General features: G+C 47.3%; 1 protein-coding gene across 1 annotated transcript in view; it reads left to right on the top strand.

Moving 5' to 3' along the window:
* The window catches only part of gmds (GDP-mannose 4,6-dehydratase), a 167,546-nt gene that overhangs the window by 58,521 nt on the left and 84,194 nt on the right, over positions 1-24,831 (top strand). The window contains exons 6-7 of the mRNA XM_084067896.1: positions 913-1,017; positions 12,625-12,752. Coding sequence (XP_083924022.1) covers positions 913-1,017; positions 12,625-12,752 — 233 coding nt within the window. The remainder of the gene's footprint in view (positions 1-912; positions 1,018-12,624; positions 12,753-24,831) is intronic.

The following is a 24,831-nucleotide window of genomic DNA, read 5'->3' as shown; positions in this document are numbered from 1 at the left end:
ATAACACGGCACCATCTCTTGACATGTAGCAACGGCTTCTAATATTTCTATAACATACTCTTCTGACTGTCAATCTTACTCTGTCTCTCAATTCAACTCAATTTAAGTTATTTAAACCTGGCGTCCCAATTTGGGGCATTTCATTATAGGTGAACGTTGTCAAAAACATTTAAAAGATTTAATAGCGAAAATAGCATATTCTTAAGCTCACAACACATAAGCTTGTAGCTCAGCTATTCTCGCAATTTGTCGTACAAAGAAGTATATTGACTTGACTATCAGAATTTTATTGCCAAAGTGTTGCACACATACCTTCAGTATATTCTACTCAAACTAATAACTGATGTAATCCATGGGAAATCAATGGTTCTCACGAATTTGTGTTCAGCTGATATGGAGTACCATTCATGCTTATACTGTCCTTTTTCCCTCCCGAGGGAATTAAAGTGAGTCATAAGCACAGCCATTACATGACGGACTACAAACCAAATGCTGGTATCAAGATGTACATACTGTACTTTACTGGATATTCTATCAATCAGATAACACATTTTGCCCCCACCCATGAACATTCACTATTTCACATCCCCCACTGTAACTTAGGTTTTTTTGCTGCTAAAATTCCTGTTTCAGAAAGTTTAGAATGCGGGTCCTGCCTATAATTTTTAACCTTATCTTACTTTTATTCTTTTTATTTAATTTAAATCTATTATCATATGCAATTGCTGTTGTACGCTGCATCAGCATTTTGCCTACCTGTACGAGTGAGTGACAAATAATCCCTGTCTCTCAATAAGAAATTTCCAAAAAAGCTATTGTAAAAGGATTGAGTTCTCTGTGTCTTATCTTTCCCTCTTCTATCTGCCTGCCCTTATATCTCTTTGTCTGACTCCCATCTCTTTCTTCTCCCAGGTGCTGCTAAGCTCTATGCCTACTGGATAGTGGTGAACTTCCGAGAGGCCTACAACATGTACGCTGTCAACGGCATCCTCTTCAACCACGAGAGCCCGAGGAGAGGTGAGTGCCAATCACTGCACCTCACATAAGCACACTTTCACTCCGGCCAGTCACATCCTTTCAAAATCATTATGGGGCCAGGCTTCCAGCATGGACCCATATTGTTATTCGCATTATTCCGTTTCTTCTTCTGCCACTTTTGGCAGTTCTGGCTGAACCGTGCAGTCGCTTTTTATGAAACTCGGCCATATGATAGATGGTCATGAAAAACGATCAAGAAATAATTCTCACAATCTTTCGTCAAAAGGTGGCGCTATAGCACTCAATTGAAAAATGCCAACTTTGAACAGGTACAACTCATGCCGTGTTTGACCTACAGCCATGAAACTTCGATGCACACATGCGTCTCCTCATGCTGAACAACTTTCACACTCTGACTTTTGACCTCTGACCTTTAGATCTCCCACCATTTGGAATTATATGAAAAACAGTTAAAACCTATCTCCTCCTGGGATTTTTGAGTAATCTGCACGGAACTTTTTACATATGAACTTTGGACCTATACCAAAAAACGTTTGCAAAATATCTTCCATAAGTGAAAAAATGAAGCTTTAATGAGCCAATGAATATTGCAGTTTTATGACAATTATTCATCTGCCCCTAACACATACATGCAGACTTACCATTCTTTGAAACTTTGCAGAAATGTAAAGGGCCATTCCAAATATCACTGAAACCAATCTTACTCCAATTGGTCAAACGGGGGCGCTATAGCAATTTTTTGAAAATTGAAACTTTAAACAGGCAAAAGTCATGCCTCGTTTGGCCGACAGCCATTAGACCTGCTTACACATGTGCCTTGACTAATGAGGAACACATCTATCACGTTGACCAGTAAGCACCGCCCTTAGATTGTCCGCAATCTTGAGCAGTTTGAAAAACACTTAAACCCACGATTTTTCAGCTATTTGCGTGAAACTGTATCATCATTGTGATCTCCTTTCACAGGTTCTTGTCTGTTGGTGGCTTCTCGCTTAAATGTGTGCCCCACAACCTGAAGGTCACCAGTTCAAGCCTCACTTGGTGCAGACTTCATCTGAGTTGCATTTCACACATCATGACTATCAATGAATACATCTGCAATTGTTAAAGATAACATGAAATACTTAATTGAGTGTTTTTTACATACAGCTGATCTACAATCTCACAACTTTTCAGATAGCAATGAGAGTATGTTTTTTCAATGTATAACATACTTCATTGTGAAAATAGCCGATGTACAATCTGACAACTTTTAATGGTTTGTGAGCTTGTAGATCGGCTACTTTCACTAATTTTGGTTCTGAGGAGATGTACAATTTCTTCATTGGTAAATGGTTTGTGAACGAGTGATCTTAGTGTTAGTGAAACAGGGGCTTGGGTCATGACAGAAGGCAAGAGTTTGTGATCCTCAACAGACAATATCAGCCTGGACAAAGATATAGCACTATAGGTAGTGTTGCAGCTACCTAAGAGTGCTTCATGACCGTAAGGTTGCCGGTTCAAGCCTCACTTGATGCAGACTCATTTAAGTTGAAATGCAAAAAACATGACTCAATCTATTCCGTTTCCATGGCGCTCTCTCTCTCTCTTCAATCTATTCCATTTCCATGTCTTTCTCTTCAATCTATTCCGTTTCCATGTCTCTCTCTCTGTCTCTTCAATCTATTCCATTTGTCTCTCTCTCTGTCTCTTCAATCTATTCCATTTGTCTCTCTCTATGTCTCTTCAATCTATTCCGTATCTATCTATCTATCTCTCTCTCTCTCTCTCTCTCTCTCTCTCTCTCTCTCTCTCTCTCTCTCTCTCTCTCTCTCTCTCTCTCTCTCTCTCTCTCTCTCTCTCTCTCTCTCTCTCTCTCTCTCTCTCTGAGGGGTGGCCATAGCTGAGTGGTTAGTGAGCCCGCCTAGGGAGCCAGAGACTCTGGTTGCCCCAGGTACGATTCCAGGCCAGGTCAGCAAATGTGTCGATGAAATGAAATTTGTCCCTGAGCAAGACTCTTAACCCCTAATTGCTCACAGGCACTCATTGGAAACAAGACCGCAAGGACTTTCATGAACTGACCTGTTAAAGGAATTATCATTTCTCTCTCCTGGCCCCATATTATCGCTGCTTGCAGCTATATTGTTTTACTTATTATTAGTTACAGTTAAGCCTGAGCTATACTTATACTGTACTTACATTTTTTGTGTCACACACCAAAAATGGCGTGTTGTGAGCTTGTAGATCTGCTATGTTTGGTGCACGACAACCACGTTACTAAGTATAAATAGGTCATTAGAATCATTCACAGGGTTATTGTTAACCAAACCCTAAGACAAAGATGACTTTAGCCTGCTGAGTTCTGAGTGAAAACATGCACAATGTCACACAAGACATGTAGTCATATAAGCACATAACTGCAAGCAGACACACATACACACACTCTTGAGGCATACTGAGTGAACGGTCTGCGGTCAGATTTTTTAATATGTGCTCTGAGCCCAGAGGGTCGCGAGCGCTGGTTTAACCCGATTTACACGCCGCTGCGACCCAAAATTAGTACCACATGACAGGAGCCCCCAGCATAGCGCCCAGGTCAGCCCGCTCAGGTGTTTATGATTTATCCCCTAATGAAGGCCCTGGCCACGACCCCAGCCAGGGATCAGGGGTCGGCCAGTAAAGCCTAATGGGTTACCACCGAGATAGGTGTGGGAACTGGGATAGCTTACATCCAACTAGGGGGGGGGGGGCAAAAAAAACCACTGAGTTTTGTTATGATAACACACTGTAACGGGAGAGGATGGAGAGAAATTAGGAAAGGAATGGAGATGCAGAAGAGAAGGAGAGCGACACAGGGAACGTCTCCTTGGCTTGCAGGAAAGCGAAAGGCACTCGGGTGGAGAAAGCTGCTTGGATGACAAGACGTGGGCTGATGGAAAGGGAGACAAAGGGCTGAACCACTGGCCCTGAGAAATCATGAAATCAGAGAACCTTGCGTCAATCTCCTCACACACAGACTTACGCACCATGACCTTATAAGGACAGGGCCCACTACCCACCCTCGTGACCCCTCTTTAGCCTTACTTTGGCCAGCTCAATTTCTCCCTCCCTTTTCTCCTCTCTCTCTCTCTCTCTCCATCCCTCCCTCTTTCGCTCTCTTTTTCTCTATCGGTCAGCGTTTCCCGGCAGGCCACTGGCTTCGCTCCTGCCACTTCTCGTGTCAGAGTTACGTCTGTTGTTGCTCATAAAGTAGGAACGCTGTGCTCTGATGTGGCCAGATGTCCCGCGGCTGCCTTGCTCAACCCGGGGTGGCGCTTGTGTTGGCCAGGCTGGCCAGTGTTTACCCAGGCCCCCAGGCGATGTTGTGACCCCGCTACCTCCACGCCACGCAACGAGGGGGTGTTTGGCCGTCCTCTCCCTCACCCACAGGAGGGCCCGAGAGGGGAGGGACTAGTGCTGCAAACTGCACAAATGCTCAAAATGTTTTCGCATTGGCACAATGTTGAATAAGATAAAGATAGAAGTGCTGAGACATACTTTATACTATATTTGTACTTGTTCCTGTACAATTATGGTGTTATATAATATATTGAACTAAAGAGTGGAGCTGAGGCATTTTCAGAACACTTGAGTCACATTTTTATTTGCTGTACACACACAAAGAACTTGGGTTTATGTGTGGATTCCTTAGAAACAACAGAATTACATATAATATGTCTAATAATTTACTGAAATCAATTAAAAAATGAAAACAAACCTTTTCTGTACTTGGCAGCGCATGACTAAATGCTTGCAGTCAACCTGTTGGAATTGCGTGTGTGAGCAATACTAATGGCTGACGGGGAGATAAAGGATCATTCATTACCTGTGCACTGCCACTCCCTCCCTCTCTGTACCTCTGGGGTAATTAGTCACTAATGGGGAGGAAGTCCATGATGTCACATTCAGTGGCCATGACATCACCAGCTCCCTGCTCCCACACACAGGAAAGGCTGTGATGTCACCCTCTTACAGTGCCAGTGACTGTGTCTGTTCTGTGTGCATCTGTGTTCGAGTGCGTGCGAGAGACGCTGGCCTTTTCTCAGGGGCATTTTCCTTCATCCCTGTTTCTGAACAGAAATATTGAAACTCGTTCCCATGGTTCTGGCCTGGTTAGTGCTGTGGTGCGTTGTGGCATGGCATGATGAGTTTTGATATGCCTCGGGTGTCTGCTGGGAAGTGGATTCTGCAGAGAGGCTGCAGGAGTTGAGCAGTTTGCCTTCGTCTTCTTCTCCCTCGGCATTACTTAATCCCAGCAGGAATGTTTCCCTCAGATTCTCTTACCCCTTCTCGTAAACACGTAATGCGTTCCACCAATAAACAGCTGATTCCTATTGTGCTGCAGCGAAGGGTCGGGGCGGGGTGGCCTGAGAAGGGAAAATAACCTGGTGGAAATCCTGCGTGAAGCAAAGCAAACAGAAGCGCGGCTGGTTCACACCATGGCGGAGCTCTTCGCCGGTTAGCCTAGCCATTAGCCATAACAAACGGGGCCTCACGCTGACACTGAGAGGGATTAGCGTTAGCAGTGGTGCTAAATGGACTCCATATTGCCCTGACACATGAGACTCGCCATAACCGCGCTTTCAATTGGCAATAGTGATCAGCAGGGAAACCTGTGAAAATAACCACTTCATGTGTTTATTTGCTCTCTGTATACAACTAGCTTATAGTGTCTCAGTCTCTCTCAATCTCATTTCGATAATCTGAGACCGTACCTGAGTTTAATTTATAATTATTAGCTGTGTGTTGATGTAAGGCTTTACTGTAAATCAGTGCAGCTAGTGCGTGTGTGAGTGAGATACTCCATTCCCATCGCTGACCATCCAGCCCCCCCAGGCTGCGAGCATGTTAATCCCCTGGTTTATTTGGGGAAGCCCCTCTCCGTCCCTCCGACCAGAGAGCCCTCTCTGTGGTTCACACTCACCAGCATAGAATAATATACCGTCATGCTAGGAGAGAAAACTAGCTAGCATCGGGGAAGTAAGAACGTCACTGCCAAAGTCAACGCTACCCCTCAAACACACACGCATACACACATTAGTTTCAGCTTTCTGCTTGCGTTGAAGTTGAAACGAAAAGGTCAGATCGCACGGTAGATTAGTAAGAGGATATGTTTTGCTCATATTTGGGAGGTTATTTCCAAAAGGATATCTTTGAAGAGGAATTGCTTGGATAAGCACCCGACATCAACGGGGATCCATGCCCCGACCCCCCCGTACCTCTTAGAGCTCGTAACTCGTTTTTGTGTTCCCATTCCTCGTCCTGTCAGTTTTCAGCAAGAGATAGCTCATTGAGTGCGAGCCTAAACATCAGGTGAACTGTGGCCAGGTGAAGAGGCTGAGTCTGACCCCGGAGTAGAAGGGCCGATGACAGAGCCCTCCTCTCCTCTGGCCCCTAGGTGTTATGAATGCGGGAGACGGGTGAGCCACGTACTGTACACCCCAAAGTCAAACGAGTACTTTCTGTCACCACCCCCAACCAGTAGCTTCCAGATCCAACCAGAATCGATGTATTCATAGGGAGGCACATGGCAAGACATCAACTTACATAAATTAATTCCAGCAGAAATGGGTGATTTCTGCCGCCCTCCCTCTTACTTTATTTAGGGCTTTTGTGATTTCAGGGCCCCTGTACTGAGGCAGATATAGGGACACCCATGTGTCCCACTTTGTGTCACATGATCCAAAGGTATCGTATCCACCTCCCAATCAAACCCTGCCCACGTTGTAGGCCGTTGAGCTTTCACCCTCACTCATCACCGTTGCCGCCTTCGCACCTGTGTTTGTTTTCACCCGTGTCACCACGGCAACTAAGAATGCAGCTGACTGAGCCGAAGCTCTTAGCGGTGCTAATTACACCGCAAGGTGAAAGCGCCTCACAGCCCTCCAGACCTCCAGCCCCCCCACCCGAACTCCCCTGCCAAGCCCTGTCAGAGACACAGACCCTCAGACACAAACACCCCCAACCCCCCCGCCCCCCCCCCCCCCCCCCCCCTCGGTACGGCTGGGGCATTTTCTTCTTCATTTGATTTCCAGAGTGCTGACTGACATTTCCAGGGAGTCTTATCTGTGGGGAGTGACTGGTATCATGCCAGAAATGTCTTTTTCTTTCTTTTTTCTTTTACAATCTCGTTTGCGTTTCATCTCGGGGTCGATCACATTGTCTCATTCCCCCTCATGCGTCCTGTCATGCGCCGCTAACGGTGTCAATGTCAAGGGAGAGCTCAGGAGAGACATCGTCTCACCGCCTCCCTCCTTACTAATCTCCACACCCTCTCGTCTTTCTCAAGCCCTCTTTGACACCTCCGCAAAGCCCCGCGGCCCTCCATCGGCATTCGTCGCATCGCACCATACTAAATAGAAGGAGTGACTCGTTTGTCCTTGTTTTTTCTCTCCCACACTCTACCTGCTCCTCCGTCTGTCTGTCTATCTCTCTCTCCCTCTCTCACATCAGTTCTAATCTCACCTACTCCACCTATTACGTTGCTTTTCTCTCGGCACCCTCCCTGACAGTTGAGTCAGCCCAGAGTGAGGGCAAGGCTGTCTTTTAAGTGTGAATAGACATTGTGCTGGCAGAGTGGGAGCGCCTGACCTCTGATGGATGAAACGCAAATACCCCCCCCCCTGTCTGTCTGTTGGAGCTCCACACATCACTTGGGGTGGGAATTGCGCAATATGGCAGTGATGGCAGACACTGACAGGTCTTTGGGTCCGGGTGGAACTTTAACCAACCCCTCGCCCCCACCCTTAGCCCAAGGAAGATTCATAAAAAAAACTGCCGGAGAATCACTCGGTGTTCCTACAAGTCATGGTATCACGGTCATAAGTCACGGTCTGATAACTAGAGTGCTGGAGAGAAGTGGCTGAAGTTGCCTAGACAGAAAAAGAGCCGCAAATTTATTCCTCGTATTAGAGTATCGCGGAGTATGCTTTCATTTTTGGGGGTAAATGGGGCGATGCGGGGTCGGCCCAAATCCCTGGGCGTGCAGGGGCGGAGGTGCAAAGTGAAGGGGGCGTCTCTCACGTGGAATCTCACCACAAAAGCCTTTCATTTCAACCCCTCCACCCCCTCCACAACACCATTGCTCAAAGACAGAACAGGATTATGGGATTTGCAGTTCTGGGTGAATTCCAGAACAGGTGCGTAACCTCTTTGTTGATGAAACCTGTGTTTCCATGACATCTCGGCTGCTGTACAGCATTAAAAATCAAAAGTCTTGACCATTTTGGATTTTTTCCAATGTTGAGAGCGAGGCTACTTCAAAAAGAGTTTCCCATGCATTAACTCCCATGTCATATTAGTGGAATAAACTTTGAAAAAGCTTTAGCAACATTCCAAGTGACAGCATTTATTTCTTTTGTTATATCTTTCTAAGAAGAATCAGCCCACATGCCTATTTTTAGTATCATATTAATCCATGCCAAAGTTTAGTCTGACTCTACATGAGAAGGGAATGGTTCATAACTCCCTCTACAAGGGAGGGCCTTATAACAGCTGGACATGGTAAGTATGGCAGCAGAAATGGAGACTTGACATAACACCATTCCTTTTTAGGGAGGTACTATTAGTTGCTAGTAGACGGTGAGATATAGTAGAGAAATATTTGGCATATTACATAGTGGAGACCAAGATTTACTTCAGCAAGTAAGCAATATTTCCAATATAGTGAGTGCACTAATCGACTGGACCATTAGGGGGGAAAAAGACATGCATCTTCTTGCCTTCTATATTTAGAGTAGAGTGGTTTGAGTGAAATACACTACTTTTGAATCTTAACTCCTTGGAAATGTGTACTCACACACAAACACACACAGAGCAGTCAAATGGATGTATGGTTGGAGAGCTCAAATTTTCCCTGAGCTTTGAAGCCCACTTCTGTTCTCTCACACACAGACACACAGACACATATATGCGAACACAAACTCGGATACACAGAGTAATATATAGGTGTGTGAGTCAGAGACATCCTGAGGTCAGACTGAAGGCTGGGCCGTCATGGTGTGTGAAGACAAACTTCATAAGTCACCCTACGTCCGTCAGCAGTGTGCCACTTAGAGCAACGCAGCCCAGAACACGCTGGGCTACACTCTGAGTTAAATTAACGGTACAGATTTTCCTGGGTACCCTCCCGCAGTCCCCTCCATGAACCCCCCTCCCCCCCCAAGGCCTGAGTCCCCAACCACCCAGACACCCCCTGGTCCTGTCTGGATCCACATGCCTCTCCACTGACATGGCCCAGTGGACTGGCTCTGGCCAGAAGGACGGCCCCACCCCCCTCTCCCCATCCTCAGGTCCAGCTGTGCCAATGCAAGCCGGTGTGTGCTACGTTTTTCCTGTCCCTTTCCTGGCCAAAGAAATGAAATGGAATTGGGGGGGAGAAACGGTTGAGTGAGAATGAGTGAGAGGGGGGAGAGAGAAAGGGAATGAGTGTCAGTTTCTGGCACGGCTTTTGCTGTCTGCTCGGTTTTCACGGCCCGTGGTTTTATTGGACTTTCCGCGGGGCCGCGGGCGAGGTTAAACGGCCACCGCCGCCCCGCTTGGGCCCTAAACCTCCCGTTAGCTCCCCCCACCCCAAATGCCCTCCCCCCCTCCTCCCCTGGCTGTCCTGCGGTACCGCTGCCAGTAAAGGAAACACATTAACACCCGGGCCAGTAACAGTGAAGGCTTTGTGCAGCGGCGCAGGGCAGGCTGCTCCATTAAGGCGCAGTACGCGCTCTGCTCCGCACACCAATTAGGCCAAGCGGGGACCAGAGCCACTCTAAACAGAGGTGTGAGCTTTACTGGGGTAGCACAGGTGTGTGTGTGTGTGTGTGTGTGTGTGTGTGTGGACTTTATAACTGATTGGGGTTCGTTCTATGTTATACTGTATCCCCGTGTCCCCATAACAGCCAGCTCGGCAGAGTTTTGACAACCTGTGTTTAACCTGCAAAACCTCGAGTTTGGCTTGGAGAGGGGGGCTCATGGGAACCCTGCCATGCCATTTACTGTTGTTACCAATCTGGCATCCTGTTACATGCCAAAGCCAGGCATCGACATGTGAGAAGTGTGTGTGTAAAAGCATAGTGGCCACACACACACACACACACACACACACACACACTTCTGCCCATCGCTGAGAGTGACAGAATGCTGTAAGACAGGTATGAAACATTCCGCACCTGGTGATGCGATAAGAGCCCATTTTAGCTGAAATGTCTGAGCGAGAAGCTGACAATCACTGATGCATCAGTGGCAGATGAATAATAGATGGTTAACATTTGACTGCAGCTAGCAGCGGGGCTAGTACTTGCCAGAACAGATAATGACCTGCCAGGTTAGAGAGAGGCCCCCAGGGCCCTGATGAGAGGATCATGCAGAGACAAGACTGGGGGGGGGGGGGCTTTCCAACGACAATTTATCTACGCTTCATAGATCTATGCTATTTCCTCATTAATGTGTCAATGACACAAATTGTGCATACACTTGGATAACAGACGGCTTTTTCTGATTTCCCTGGATAACGTAAAGAAAAGGGGTTATTGTAAGCCTTTTGTAAGCGATGGCAGGACACACCATCGAAAGTCAAGCCAAACACGTAGTCTCTCAAACGCGTCAACAAAGCGGCGTTGACATGGGTGCTGCGTGACCCCGCAAAACCAACACACCGCCCGCGCTGTATTTCCTCGAGTAAGCGTGTCTAACTTCCTCAGGTCTGTTTTCGCTCAGCCTGCCCAGGGGCTGTCGCTTTTATATGAAATAATTGCTACAAATTTCGGTGCATTCGCATGATTGGGTTCATGGGATCTAAATCGGGGCTCTGCTACATGTCAGGACGCAGTGATACAGTGTCGAGACAGCCCCCGTGCAATTATGGCCAGGGGACGGATGCGGAGGGGGAAGAGAACCCCGCCACATTCACCTCGGGGGGGCTTGATGAGCTTAAAGTGGCCTGTAGAAGCTCCAGCACTTCAGAGGGTCACATAAGGTTATGGCAGGCATATATATAAGCTGTTGTGTGGGCTCTTGATATCCCACTTTTTGATTGCTATAAGCTATCCTTTGAAATGACAGTTTTATTAAATTTTCGGCAGTTTGGTGCTTTCCAAGAGGTGGGCATGGCATGGACCCCGAGCCATGGTTGCAACCCGCAAGCTCTAATAAGCTGTTTCACTTCAGCCGACGCCATTATTAGACGTGACACCCTAATATTTGGTGTTGATATCCATCTGTATAATGCTGTGTTTTGGTTGGAGGCTTGGAGGGTTTAGTTCCAGAGCTCTCTGCTGCGTCTCTCCCTTCCCTCCCTGCAGTGGGGGAACAGAGAGAACACGACACCGAGCCTCTGTGTTCCGCCAAACACACAAAGCCGCTCTCATCCTGGCTAGCGGCACAGAAAAAGTCATTAGGAGCTCATTTGTTTTTGCCACAGATAATATCTCCACGTGTGTCGGCTCACAGAAGAGACGAAGAAGATAGAGAAAATGAATTGCTTACAGGGCGGTCGGACTGGCCTGGCCCACACTGCGGTGTTCCTGTGGACCGGACACGCCGCAACCAGCCGAGCTGGGGTGGTCCGCCTTGATGCGCCGGGCCTGTTTGGTTCCGCGCTGTGTTTTTTCTGCGGAGCTTCCCTGGGTTTTTGGTGCTCAGAGATTTGGCTTGGCGCCCAGCCCAGGGTTGAGACCGAAATGGTGAATTAAGGGGGGGGGAATGATAAAAGTGTAGGAAGGTTTCTTAAAGAGATTTGCCGGGTGAGACGTGAGGTGGAAACATATTGCTCTGACTCGTGGCAGCTTCTGGGCTTTTTTGCATTTGCTCGGATGGCGATACAGGACTCGAGGTTTGGTTGAAAGCATAGGACTTTCAGTAGTAGTGTTCAGTTGGTGGTGGAGAGGGCACGGAGGCAGGGTGTGGTCAGCTGACAAGGGGTAGTACTAGGGCAGGGGTGGGCAACTTTGATGATGTAGAGGGCCACTATATTTCCACACTCACTCCAGAGGGCCACATTGCTTATACTGTCGGGCAGACACCTCTTATCTCTGTATTTTGACTTTTTTTTTCGTAAATTAATGCTGTACTTCGCCATTCTTTGTCACACAAAAGTAGCAAAAATAGCCGATCTACAAGCTCAAAACGCGTCGCAGCGCGACGCGTTTTGAGCTTGTAGATCTGCTATTTTTGCTATTTTTGAATTTGAATCCTGTTTTTCTTTTTGCTATTTTTGAATTGGAATCCTGAAAAGTAACATTTTTATTTAATTTCAAATGTAATTTTATGAACTTAACTACAAATACATAGGACATAAAAAAAGACAATAGAATTTTAATACTAGTCATTAAGCTACTAATACAGACGGGTGTTTGCATGTTTGGAATGTTTGCATGTTTGGAATTGTAACAGCTGAAATCAATAATATATCAGTATTCCAATATTAACCTGCGGGCCGCATTAAGTGAAGGTGGGGGGCGCATGTGGCCCCCGGGCCGCCAGTTGCCCATGTATGTACTAGGGGTTGGTACTGGTAGGCATGTCATACTCCTCACCCTATACCTAACCACTATTGTTGTGTGTGTACACCTGCCTGTATCCCATTTGTTGATCATGATTTCACATTTCTTGTCTTTGCAGGAGCCAACTTTGTCACCCGTAAGATTAGCCGTTCAGTAGCGAAGATTCACCTAGGCCAGCTGGAGAGCTTCAGTCTGGGCAACCTGGACTCCAAGAGAGACTGGGGCCACGCCAAGGACTATGTTGAGGTAAAGAGCTGAGAAGCACACACACACACACTGTATATATACATAAAGGCACACTCTCACACAATGTTGTACCTGCACACATGGTTAAGCTTCACCACACACATAGCTCATAAACGGAAGGTACAGTAACGCACGTACAGTCCGCGCACCGCTTTGGAGTTGAACAGAGTTCAGACGTGCGTGTACCCTGCGGCATTGGGGGGGTGGGGTATGTTTTCCCAGATCATTTGAGGCCGCAATATGTGATCTGCATGAAGCCTGCTATGATTCTCTGCCAAGAAAGAAACAGAGGGGAGAGAGAAAGGAGAAGGGGAAGGGGAGGGGATGGGAGAGGGCAACATGCTGTGAGGCCACAGACTGCACTCTAGTTTCCCACAACTCACCAATGTCCCAGATCCCCTCCAAAACTCAGACCCCCCCCCCCCCCATGTCCTCCACCGTCCACCCCTCCCACCCCCCTAAAGAAATCGCCCGCAGAAGAAAAGAGAGATATTAAGGGAATGCCGGCTCCTGGGGAATGATGACAGAAATACGGTGTTTGTGTTCATGTAATGGTGCCAGCAGCAAGCAGAGGAAGAACTTGGGAGATGAAACGATCAGAGGGTTCGCCACGTCCAGGAGCAGACGGGGCCCTCGGTATGCAAGTGTTTTGTGTGTGTGCGCGCGCGGATGGCCACGCACGCATGTCAATCAGCGTGCGATCGCGCATGTGACAACTATAAACGCAAAAGCGAGCACGCTTTATGCACATAGCCGCGAAGATGAAAGACTCTGCGGGTTGCCATGTCGGACAGCGGCAGTCCCTGTTATTATTAGGGGGGGTGTGGGGCATAGGGGTGAGCACTGTAGGTTGTTGGCGGGGCGGTGGGGGAGATTGCAGTGCGGGAGGTCACTGCCGTCAGAGGCATGCGGTGACGAGCCGCCCTCACGCTGTTAAGGTGGGGTACAGACACTGCGTCAGTACTCACCAGATCCAGGCCCATCGTAGATCAGTCATATACCCCCCCCTCTCCCCTCTCCTAACCACAGAGGATAACAGCACTCTGTCCTTTGTCCAGACTGTTTGTTCAGGAAGTAGAGCAGCAGCAAGTCTCTCTTAACTCTCCACCCTCGGCTAGAGGGTTAGAAATACGGTCACGTTGAAAGGCCTCACCGCAGCAGGATGCTGTTGTATAAAATAATGTCCGGGTATGAATATATTTCTCAGTTGACAGATGAAGGTACTGATTTATGATGTTGTGAAGCCCTGCTGAAATAAAATATTAAGATAAAACGAAAAAAAGTAGCATTAACGGAGCTCTCGTTTGAGAGATGGTGCTGATGGTGTGGTTGCCTCTGTCTAGCATTGTGTGTATGTGTGTCTGAGCAGGCACGTGTATATGTGCACATCTTATCACTGTTTATATGGGCACATAGGGTCTGCCTCTGCATTTGATGAGAACAGTATGTTGGTCGGTGTATGTTTGAGTGTGTGGCCGATTAAGTCTAGTCTGTGCATCTGCAAGTGTGTGTGTGTGTGCGTGCATGCATGCATGCGCCTGTCCAGGACACCGTGGCTTGAGACGCTCCAGGTTTCCTGTGGGAACGTTGACATTCCAGGCCTGGTGAATCAGGCACCTCCTCGCCTCGCAAAGCGTCTCCAGTTTCGGAAAAGAGAGCAGAGATTTTCGGGAAGTCAAACAGAAGCCGAGATGCTGCGAGGGGGGAAACTGAGGCAGTGGCTGGCGGGGAGGGAGGGGTGGCAGACGGGGATGGGGGGGGGAACAGAAGCAGTGTTTGTGGGGACGTTTATGCATTATACATAAATGAGCCATCTCCCCGCTTCTGGAAGCTTAACTCCACCCCACCTGCACATCAAACACATTCACCATGTCTCTCTCTCTCACACACACACTTTCTCAGCCTCTGTTGGCCTCTCTCTCTACCCATCTTCTTTGGTTAAGTTATATGCATATTTTTTTGTTTTGCTGCCGTCAGCAGGATGTTGCCATGACAAAACCAAACAATGGGCCATTTGTAAACAGAACCATCTGTGTGCACATTATTCTTTCTCGGCCCCTCTCTCTCCCCATGTCTCTCTCTCTCTCTCTCTCCCTGTCTCCCTCTCTGCCCCTGCCCAGGACAGAGAAATTGGTGGTAATTGGCTGTGGATGGATTGCGGGTGGCAGTAGGGGCTGTGTGCTGTGTGTCTGCTCTAACAACGTCTGAAGGCGTGTGGCCGGCTGGGCTGGGCTGGGCGTCCTCCCCACTTGGGTATCGGATGTCAGGGGCCCAGAGCAGACCAGAGACTAGCAGAGCAAAAGCAAGAGCACATCCAGCAATGTGTATGCTCTCAATGGGGCCCTTTATTATGCCATTATGGGAGCTGAGCACTTTTGCTTTTCACTGGGGGGCTTTGGTGGGAGATCGTACAAAGTTCTGGTTCTGGAGTTGGCACTGGCAGTGGATCGGCGAAGCGGCTCTCGGGGGCGAGGCCTCTGACGTCTGATCAGTGGAAGATGAATGGTTGTACTCACTCATCTTGGAAGTGTAGGCCTTCGCCTCTCTCATTCCCCCCTTCCTAGACCCTAACCTGAGATGGGCAGTGCCCCCACCTTGAGTTGGCCCACAGTGGGTACAGCTGTTCAGAGGGGGGCCTCACCAGACCCTGGCCCCTCTCCACCAATCCATCCACCCTCAAACCCCTCCTGGCTGCAGAGACGGCCATTTCCTGTGCGTAGAACAGTCAGGAGCAGGCCTGGTGGTTTGGCTCTCTCTCTCTTTCTCTGTCTCACTCTTTCAGTCTCTCTTTTTCTCTCTCTCACTCTCTCTGTCACTCTCTCTCATACTCTGTGCTGCCTCGCTTACTTCTGAGAATGTTTCTCTGTCTGCATAATATGCCTGCGTGTCTGTCTATCTGTTCTATTCTCTCTCTCCATTTCTCTTTCTCTCCCTCTCCGTTTCCCAACTCTTGATACCATTGAGTTGACTAGACCTACAGTACACTTCACCAGATTGTCCTGTTCATTCCCTGTCGGACACTCATCTGGCAGAGCGGTCGCCACCCAGTTACCAGATCTTTCCCCCTCTGACATGTAATAACTGGCTCTCATTACCCCCCCACCCCCCCTCCGGGCCCCCGGGAGGCAGGCGTTGCTGCCCTCGCTGCTGCAACGCTGGCTGGAGTGTGAAACCGTTGCCAGATGAGATGATGGAGCGGACCCACACTTGTCACAGCTCACCGCACACACACACACACCCACACCCACACACACACACACACACACACACACACACACACACACACACAGTCACAGTTCCCCGCAATTCTGCAGGACAACTCGGCAATCCTACTCCAATATTTATATTCAAAATATAATTAGCTGTGAAATTTCGCTCCTCGATAGGTTTTCCCAAGTGTGCTTGTGCGTGCATGTGTGTGGTTGCAATAGCTGTCTAGTTCCAGGCATTGTGTCTGTGTGTGTGTGTGTGTGTGTGTGTGTGTGTGTGTGTGTGTGTGTGGCAGTAGCTGTCTCATTGCAGTGATCGTGCAGAGGCAGTAAGGTGACAGGACAGACCCCTGGTGGTGTCGTTTTTCACCTTCTTTATTTTTCTTATCCCCCTTTTTTTTCGTCCGCTGCAGCTGCCTCCCTGCACAGTAATGGTTACAGATGAGGCTAATTAGCCAATCACAGCGCAGATCAGGCCCAATCACGAATGATTGATGAGAGCGGTTGGCCATTCATCACGCCGACTCTGCCCGCGAGGTGACAGAAGTGTGTGTGTATGTGGGGGGGTTAGAAGAGTGGGTACAGTACCCCAATGTATTTACACTTGAGACGTTTAGCCAACGCTCTCATCCAGACCAACTTCACAGTGAGTCAGCAGGTTTGCTGTCTTACCCAGTAAAACTTGGTCTGGCCACTGGTCTGTTGATGGATGCATTGGTTGTCGTGGCTGACTGAACCTGTCATATTTGCGTTGGCTGTCAATGAACACATTGGCTTTTTAACCCATCGCACTCCAGCCAGGGGACTGCTATCTTGAAGCGCTAGACCACCTTGCCGCAAAACGTCCCCTGCGTGTTAACACCTCTCTTTACCCAGCAGTCTGCTCCTGCCACAACCTAGAGGGCGCTATACCATCACTGTCCGTGCAGTGTGAGGAAGACTGAAATCACAAGTGTGTGTGTGCGTGTGCGTGTGTGTGTGTGTGTGTGTGTGTTGGCGTGTGGAGTGAGCGTGCCCCTGCTCAATGTAGGCAAGGTCTCTCTGTAATCCAGTGATTCAGGGGGGCACTGTAAATACCTTTGCTTTGACTGTAAGGTTTTAATGAACACAGCTGGAGTGGTAAAGACAGAAACGTAAGCTAACAGGGCAGTGTTGGGTTTCATTTCCAGAACCTCCTCAAGTGGACTTACTGCCCGACCCAGAACCACCACTCAAGCCCCCACCTCTGCCCTAATGTACCCTAGCATTACAATGCCAAAGTGCATGATGTCAGAGTGTGTGTGTGTGTGTGTGTGTGTGTTGGGGGGGGGGGGGGGGGGGTTGGCAGCATATGGAGAGTTGAGTTACTGTCATTGCTCGTGTTGTCTTGGCATCCCACACAAGCAGGGTGAATAAACGGCTGCAGCTGTGTGTGTGTGTGTGTGTGTGTGTGTGTGTGTGTGTGTGTGTGTGTGTGTGTGTGTGTGTGTGTGTGTGTGTGTGTGTGTGTGTGTGTGTGTGTGTGTGTGTGTGTGTGTGTGTGTGTGTGTGTGTGTGTGTGTGTGTGTGTGTGTGTGTGTGTGTGTGTGTGTGTGTGTGTGCGTTTGCATTTGCAGAGAGGGTTTTGGGGCGTTAATTGCAGGTGTAACTTAATCCCTGCCCTTAGCAGCAGCTCAATAAACTGAGGTCTGCCCCCTGTGGCTCAGAGTAGTAAAACTACACTAAACCCCCAACCCTATCCTACACACTCACACACGTTGACTAAACACACGCACGCACACAAGAAAGATTCAGCACATTTCGAGGAGCACATGCATTTGAAGAGGTTGATGGCACCTAATGAGAGTAATAAATATTCCTTATTTTACATAGCGATAAGCTATCTGATCCCTAATTGTGTGAAGGGATTAATTAGCTGACATACCCTTGAACTTGTACTTTGTTTCGTCTGGTCACTGGCTCCAACCTGTGTGTGTGTGTGTGTGTGTGTGTGTGTGTGTGTGTGTGTGTGTGTGTGTGTGTGTGTGTGTGTGTGTGTGTGTGTGTGTGTGTGTGTGTGTGTGTGTGTGTGTGTGTGTGTGTGTGTGTGTGTGTGTGTGTGTGTGTGTCTCAGCTTACTTGGGTAATTGTTTGGGGAGGCAGAATTTAGAGGAGGTGCACAGGGACCTTGTGTGCAATTTTTTGTTTTGGCTCTTTTAATAGAAATTTCCCAAATTTTTGTTAGGGTTTTGTATTTAATATCAATATGCTTTTTATATTAAATCATTTAGCATTTACAAGTTTTAACATTTCATAATGTTCAATGGGATTGGATTTGCGTCAATGTACTCTTGTGGGACATAGAACAAAGACTGGGTTTCTGCTGGTAAACAAGTAAATATTCAACATCGGAACATCAGAAATGTGGGACTAATGCTGCGTAGAGAAAGAGAGAGCATGAACTCTTGTCCAGTTAAGATTGAGGGTTTTTCCCACTGCTGAGCTATTTCACTGCAGTTACCGTGGCAAGGCAGGGGCTATGGTTAGGTTATGTGACTGTGTGTGTGTTTGCACACATGTGCGTGTGTCTATGTGTGTGCATGTGTAGCTTTACAGACAGAAACCTGACCCTAGATGTGTCCTCATGTCTGCCCTGAGATTTGGAGTTGCACTCGTAAACCATAAACACGCTAAAATGATTTTCTTTTTTTCCTTCTTTCTTTCTTTTACACCGATTTATAAAGTGCTTTTTCTATAAATGTATTTCTTTCATTCTTTCAACTCTGATTTATATAGCGCTTTTTCTATCATTTTTCTTTTCTTTCTTTCTTTCTTTCTTTCTTTCTTTCTTTCTTTCTTTCTTTCTTTCTTTCCCTCTTTCTCTCTTTCTTTCTCCCCTCTTTCTCTCTCTCTCCCTTCTAATCCTGTCAGGAGTTGGCAGTACAGTGCAGGGTGATTGGCCGAGGGACCGGGAGTTGAGCTGTAATTGGCTGGGAATCTGATAACATGTGATTGGGTGTCAGAGGCTGTTGGCTGCTAGTTGCTGACTGGGTGATAGACAGGCCAGCAGCAGAGCAGACTCAGCAGGTCAGCAGAGACAGAGTGATAGCAGGGCTGATGGAGGCTAGACGCCTCACAGTGGTTTACATTTATTCTCAACCTGGGTTTTGGAGTTCCGTCAAAGCCGTGGTTTTCAAAATGATTGTGGCCAAGGCACACCACAATGGGCAAGTCAAACGCCACAATTTATTGCATCATGACACATTGTGACCTTGTAGATCTAATTATAATATATTTAATATATATATTTTCATGGTATAGATTTTGAGCACATTTGCTAGTCCAAAATCCCACACCTGGACTTGTCTCATGGCACACCAATGTGCCTTGGTGGCACTCTGTTTGGGAACCACTGGTTTAAAAAATGTCTTTAATCCAGATGCAGAAGCCAATTCATGCTTAAGTCACCATGTAAAATACGGTATTCAATATTTATGTAGTTGTTTTTCGGGTTCACAAGTCAAAATCATTATGAACCACTATATTACGAGATTAAATCCTCTCCTGGATGGATGCCCAGTTAGGATTTTCTATTTATTTATGTGTTGCTTTTATTCAGACCGGACAGTGTTGAGCAACAGGACATTTAGGACAGATCCTTGCCAGAATCAGACCAGCGATTTTGCGATTATGTGGTTGACATACCATCAGCTACTCGCTACGCGTCCCGGTTGGATGCTTCACCTACTGCTGCTAGTGTCTGGTCTTTGAACTTCTAATGTCATTTTGACATTGGACTCAATGGGACTTGAGCACCACTTTGATCGCGGCAGAGACGCACACAAGTTGTTTTGGGTTCTGAGACGCGATGATAGTCTAAACAATACAAGCAGATCTCACCATCGACAGTTCATTGGCTGCTTTCTAGACACAGATATTGGAAACAAATAGGCATGCCAAAGGCTTTTATGTGTGTGCGTATATACTGTAGTAAGAGCAGGAATATACGTCACTTATATCTCTGACTGTCTTTCCTTTCTAATGCCTGATTTATACTTGGTTGCATGCTCCACTTTTATACTACAACATTTGGCAATATAGTTCATGTACCTTTTCATGCCATTAAAGCATATTAAACTGAAAACGGAATTGAAGTTGATAGAGAGAGAGAGAGACTGTGTGTGTGTGTGTGTGTGTGTGTGTGTGTGTGTGTGTGTGTGTGTGTGTGTGTGTGTGTGTGTGTGTGTGTGTGTGTGTGTGTGTGTGTGTGTGTGTGTGTGTGTGTGTGTGTGTGTGTGTGTGTGTGTGTGTGTGTGTGTGTGTGTGTGTGTGTGTGTGCGTGCCTGTGCGCGCGGCCTGTGTGCTGAGCAATGCAGGCCTATGCAGGCAGCTGGCAGTGTGTCTCAGACTGACAGGCCCTAAGCTCTCCCCTGCTGGGTTGAGGATGGAAGCAGATGCTGCCCTTCTCCCTCTACCGCTCTGTTTTTCTCTCTTTGCTCTCTGCCTTGTGTAACCGGAATCCTCAGCTTTCACATTGACCTGGCAGGATACTCTGGCCCCCCACCCCCTAAGTCACATACACAGTGCACACACACACACACACACACACACACACACACACACACACACACACACACACACACACACACACACACACACACACACACACACACACACACACTCTTAGACAGACTGGTGGACAGAGACTAGCAGACAAAGGGACAGAAAATGGTAAAAAGAAATAGACAGATGCGGGCTCCCCGGTGGCTCACCTGGTAAGAGCTCACACATACCACATAAAGGCTATAGTCCTTCCCCAGCTGGGCCGGGTTAGAATCCAACCCCAGGCTCCTTGCTGCATGTCATCCCCTCTCTCTCACACACACCTTTCCTGTCACTCTCTCACTGTCACTGTCAAAAGTAAAGCAGAACAAAAAAATCACACCTGTGTGAAGGTAGCGGCGCCTTTGATACATTTTGTCATCAATAAGTGTTTATAATGTGTTTATAGCCACGTGTCACGTGAAGCTTGACCAATCACTTTGTTGACGTGTCTGACCAATCAGAACGTTGACGCAAAAGCCAGGTATAGAGGGCTAATATCCGCTCTATACCTAAAGGTATAGAGCGAGCGGCTAGCGCCGCTAAAAATGTGACTGATGGACACACAGGCGGACAGGTAAACAGAGAGAGAAGTGAATACATGGACACAGAATGGATACAAATTTACCAACATCAAAACGCACCTCAAAATAGAGGCTGCTGCTTAAAGCTCTGTTGACGTGTTTTTATTTATGTGTTGCTTCTTTGTGTAGTCTCAGCCCTAGGGCTATATCTATGTTCTATCGTGATATTAGACTAGATGCCACCTGGAATTTTGTCATACTAGAGGCTCGGGACCCTCACACCTACGTCGCACCACCGGTCTGACTTATATGCTTCTCTCACACAACTATCCTTCTCCGTTCCCTGCACTGGCTCCCCGTAGCGGCTCGCATTCAGTTTAAAACCCTGGTGCTAGCCTATAGGGCAGTGAAAGGAACAGCTCCCTCTTACCTCCGGGTATTGGTCAATGCCCACAACCCTTCCCGACCACTCCGGTCGGCCACCAAGGGGCGACTGACTCCCCCGCCACTCAACGGTCCTTCTGGTCGATCGACACGGTCACGACTTTTTTCTGTTCTGGCCCCACAGTGGTGGAATGAACTTCCCACTGATGTCAGGACAGCAGAGTCACTGCCCATCTTTCGCCGCAGGCTGAAAACCCACCTCTTCAGGAAACACTACCCTTCCTCTTTGCCTGGCCTACTTGTTGTTAACTAGTTTAGGAACTATTGTTGTATTGGATTGATTAGCTCGTGCTCATTTGATTTGGCTATTTTATCTCATGTGCTTGAAAGTAGATAGCTGATATATTGCACTTTTACCTTAGCGCTAGGTATACTCTTGGTTGCTTGTTTTTACAGGAAATACACTTAAGACCTCTGGTGATTAGTAGTTTCGTTCCCTACCTATGTTGAATACACTTATTGTAAGTCGCTTTGGATAAAAGCGTCTGCTAAATGACTGTAATGTAATGTAATATGCCTGTATATGGAGATCTCTGTATCTGTCGTTCCTTGTCCCTTTTATGCCCATATATGGAGATCCCTGATGTCATCAGTATATGCCCATATATGGGCATATACTAGATCTCATATAGGTCTCTGTATCTGTCTGTTCTTGTCCCTTTTATGCCCACATTATGGAGATCTCTGTATCTGTCAGACCTTATTCCTTTTATGCCCATATATGGAGATCCCTGATGTCATCAGTATATGCCCATATACATTGAGCATGGCATGCCCCCTCTTGTGCCCATCTATGGAGCTGACTGATTTGTTTGCTGATGCCATGATGACACATTGAGGTTAGACAACACACTCCAGATTTGGGCGTAACTGCATTGGGAACTCCTTATATGGTTATGGCCGAGTCATGGTGACGTGAGCGTGACGTCGGAGGTCTGCCAGCCGGCCCTCCTCCCTTAAGCCAATTTATATATGGAATAAGTGTTTATCTTTTCCTAGTTTTAATCAGTTAAACCCTATTTTATACTTTCAAAAGTGTTCAAAATTGACATTGAGGTGTTTGGAAAGAAAATATTGTCCATATCGCCCAGTCCTACTCGGCACCATTACTATTCTCTCCCATTGATTTCTGTGTCTCTTCTTGTGAGAACCAGGTGCAAAGAGGTACACGGGTCAGTTCCAGTGGAGGCTCAGCCTCACGTTGTCCTGCGGTTAAGCCTCCGTTTGATGTTGTCTCCACAGAGCTTGGTGGTAGGTGGGGTGGGGGGGGGGGGGGGGAGTGGCGGGTGTGGGGTCAAATCCCACACAAGCAGCAGCGGAGAGTTACCTCCCACCTGGACAGAACGGGGGGGTGATGGATGGGATGATGGGCCGGTCTCAGAGGGGGGTGCAGTGCTCAGTATCCTGCTGTGGGTGGGGCAGGGGGCTGAGGGGGGGGGGGGGGTTCGAGGTGACGAGTAGGGGTTGGATGTGCGTTATTATCCGTGCACGTGAGAGAGCAACAGTGGGGACCCACAGCTGGTCTGTGATGTGATTGGGAAGCACAAGTGTGAGAGCTGCCCCCAAATGCAGTAATCCCCTCATCGCGCGTATGCCATTTTTATATATTTCTTAACAGGCCTTTAGATTTATGTCGTGACAATCTAGGAGCTATTTAGAATGAGTTAGGGAGTGTGTGTGAAGCGTGTTTTGTTTTTGGGTCCAAGAGACAGGGGTGGGTGAGGGGGGGAGGGGGGTCTTGTTTTAATTGTCTGAGGAGTCTGGCCAACTCTTTGGGACTGGAATGTGAGTGACCTCCCCTCACACTCCCTCGCTTTCTCTCTCTCTCCCTCTCTCTGCGTCGCTCTCATTGCATCTCTCGCCCTCTTTCTGTGCATCTCTCTCACATTATCTCTTTGTGCATCTCTCTCTCTGTCTATGCATCTCTCTCTCTCTCTCTCTCTCTCTCTCTCTCTCTCTCTCTCTCTCTCTCTCTCTCTCTCTCTCTCTCTCTCTCTCTCTCTCTCTCTGTATATCTCAGACACAGCTAAGTGACTCGTGGGAAGATCCTCTCTCCAGACTGCAGAGTGTCTAACTCGGGCCAAATATCACAAGGGTCCAGCCTCATTCTCAGCTTTCGCTTGTCTCTCTCTCTCACACACACACACACACACACACACACACACACACACACACACACACACACACACACACACACACACACACACACACACACACACACACACACACACACACACACACACACACACACACACACACTCTCTTTTTCTCTGTCTCACTCTTTTTGCTCTCTTTGTAACACACACTATGATTATCTGTTCTCAGTTTTTCTGTCTCCTAATCTTTCTCTGTGCCTTACTCATTCTGTCTGTCTGTCTGTCTGTGTCTGTCTCTCACTCTGTCTCTGTCTCTTTCTCATTCTTTCACTCTCCCCGGTCTCTGCTCATATCACAGTCATCTGGCCTCTTTTGATTACATTTTTTTGACTGACTTGCCCTCTCGATACCCCACTGCAGGAGCATATGTGTGTTTGTGTCTGTGTGCATATCTACTACTGTATGAGAGCAGCTTTTAGTCACATTTCATGACCATAAAACATTTAATTCTGTGTCAAAACATCTTTGAATATTTAATTGTTATATACTATATTTAATAAATACCCCTTTTTTTTTTCAAATATTTTTTGACACAGATTTTTTTATGGCCATGATTAGGAGCCTGGATGGCTTGGTTCCAGGCTATAATTATTTATATAAATATTTTCAGAAATGTCTATGGGAAAAAAAATTGGGTTTTCTCTCTGTGGCACTACAGAATGGCAGCCATTGCTATGCCCTATACGGGTCCATTTTTACAGTCTCAGAGTTAAATCAACATTGAGAATGTTGTAGTGTTGTACAAATTACTTAATGATTGCTACTCTAAATGCCAGTTCACTTAGGCGTGCATTGAATTCAGGATAGGTTAAAAAACTAGGTACTTCGAGATATACTTAACGATAAAATGGCAACATTGATCCTCTTCCTCTTTCATGCCGATAAGGCTTAAAACCTGAAGTGAATTGAATTGGTGCACCGAAGTTTTGATCCCAAAATAAAGTCCATTCAGGTTTAAACCCAGCCCACATGCATTGTCTATAGTACTTTTCGTTTCCGCTCCCTCCTTTTCTGCTACTTATCTTAATCACCACTCTTCCAGGGTATTATCTAATAAAACACAATATCCTTCCTTATAAATAACCTTGCCAAAAAAATAAAAAATAAAAATCAACGTACTCTTGTTTGTGTGCGTGTGTACTGTATGTGTGTGTGTGTGTGTGTGTGTGTGTGTGTGTACATGTGG

Source organism: Gymnoscopelus microlampas (assembly GCF_963454915.1).
Source record: "Gymnoscopelus microlampas genome assembly, chromosome: 9".
Lineage (NCBI taxonomy): Eukaryota > Metazoa > Chordata > Actinopteri > Myctophiformes > Myctophidae > Gymnoscopelus > Gymnoscopelus microlampas.
This window is presented reverse-complemented; position numbering and strand designations above follow the sequence as displayed.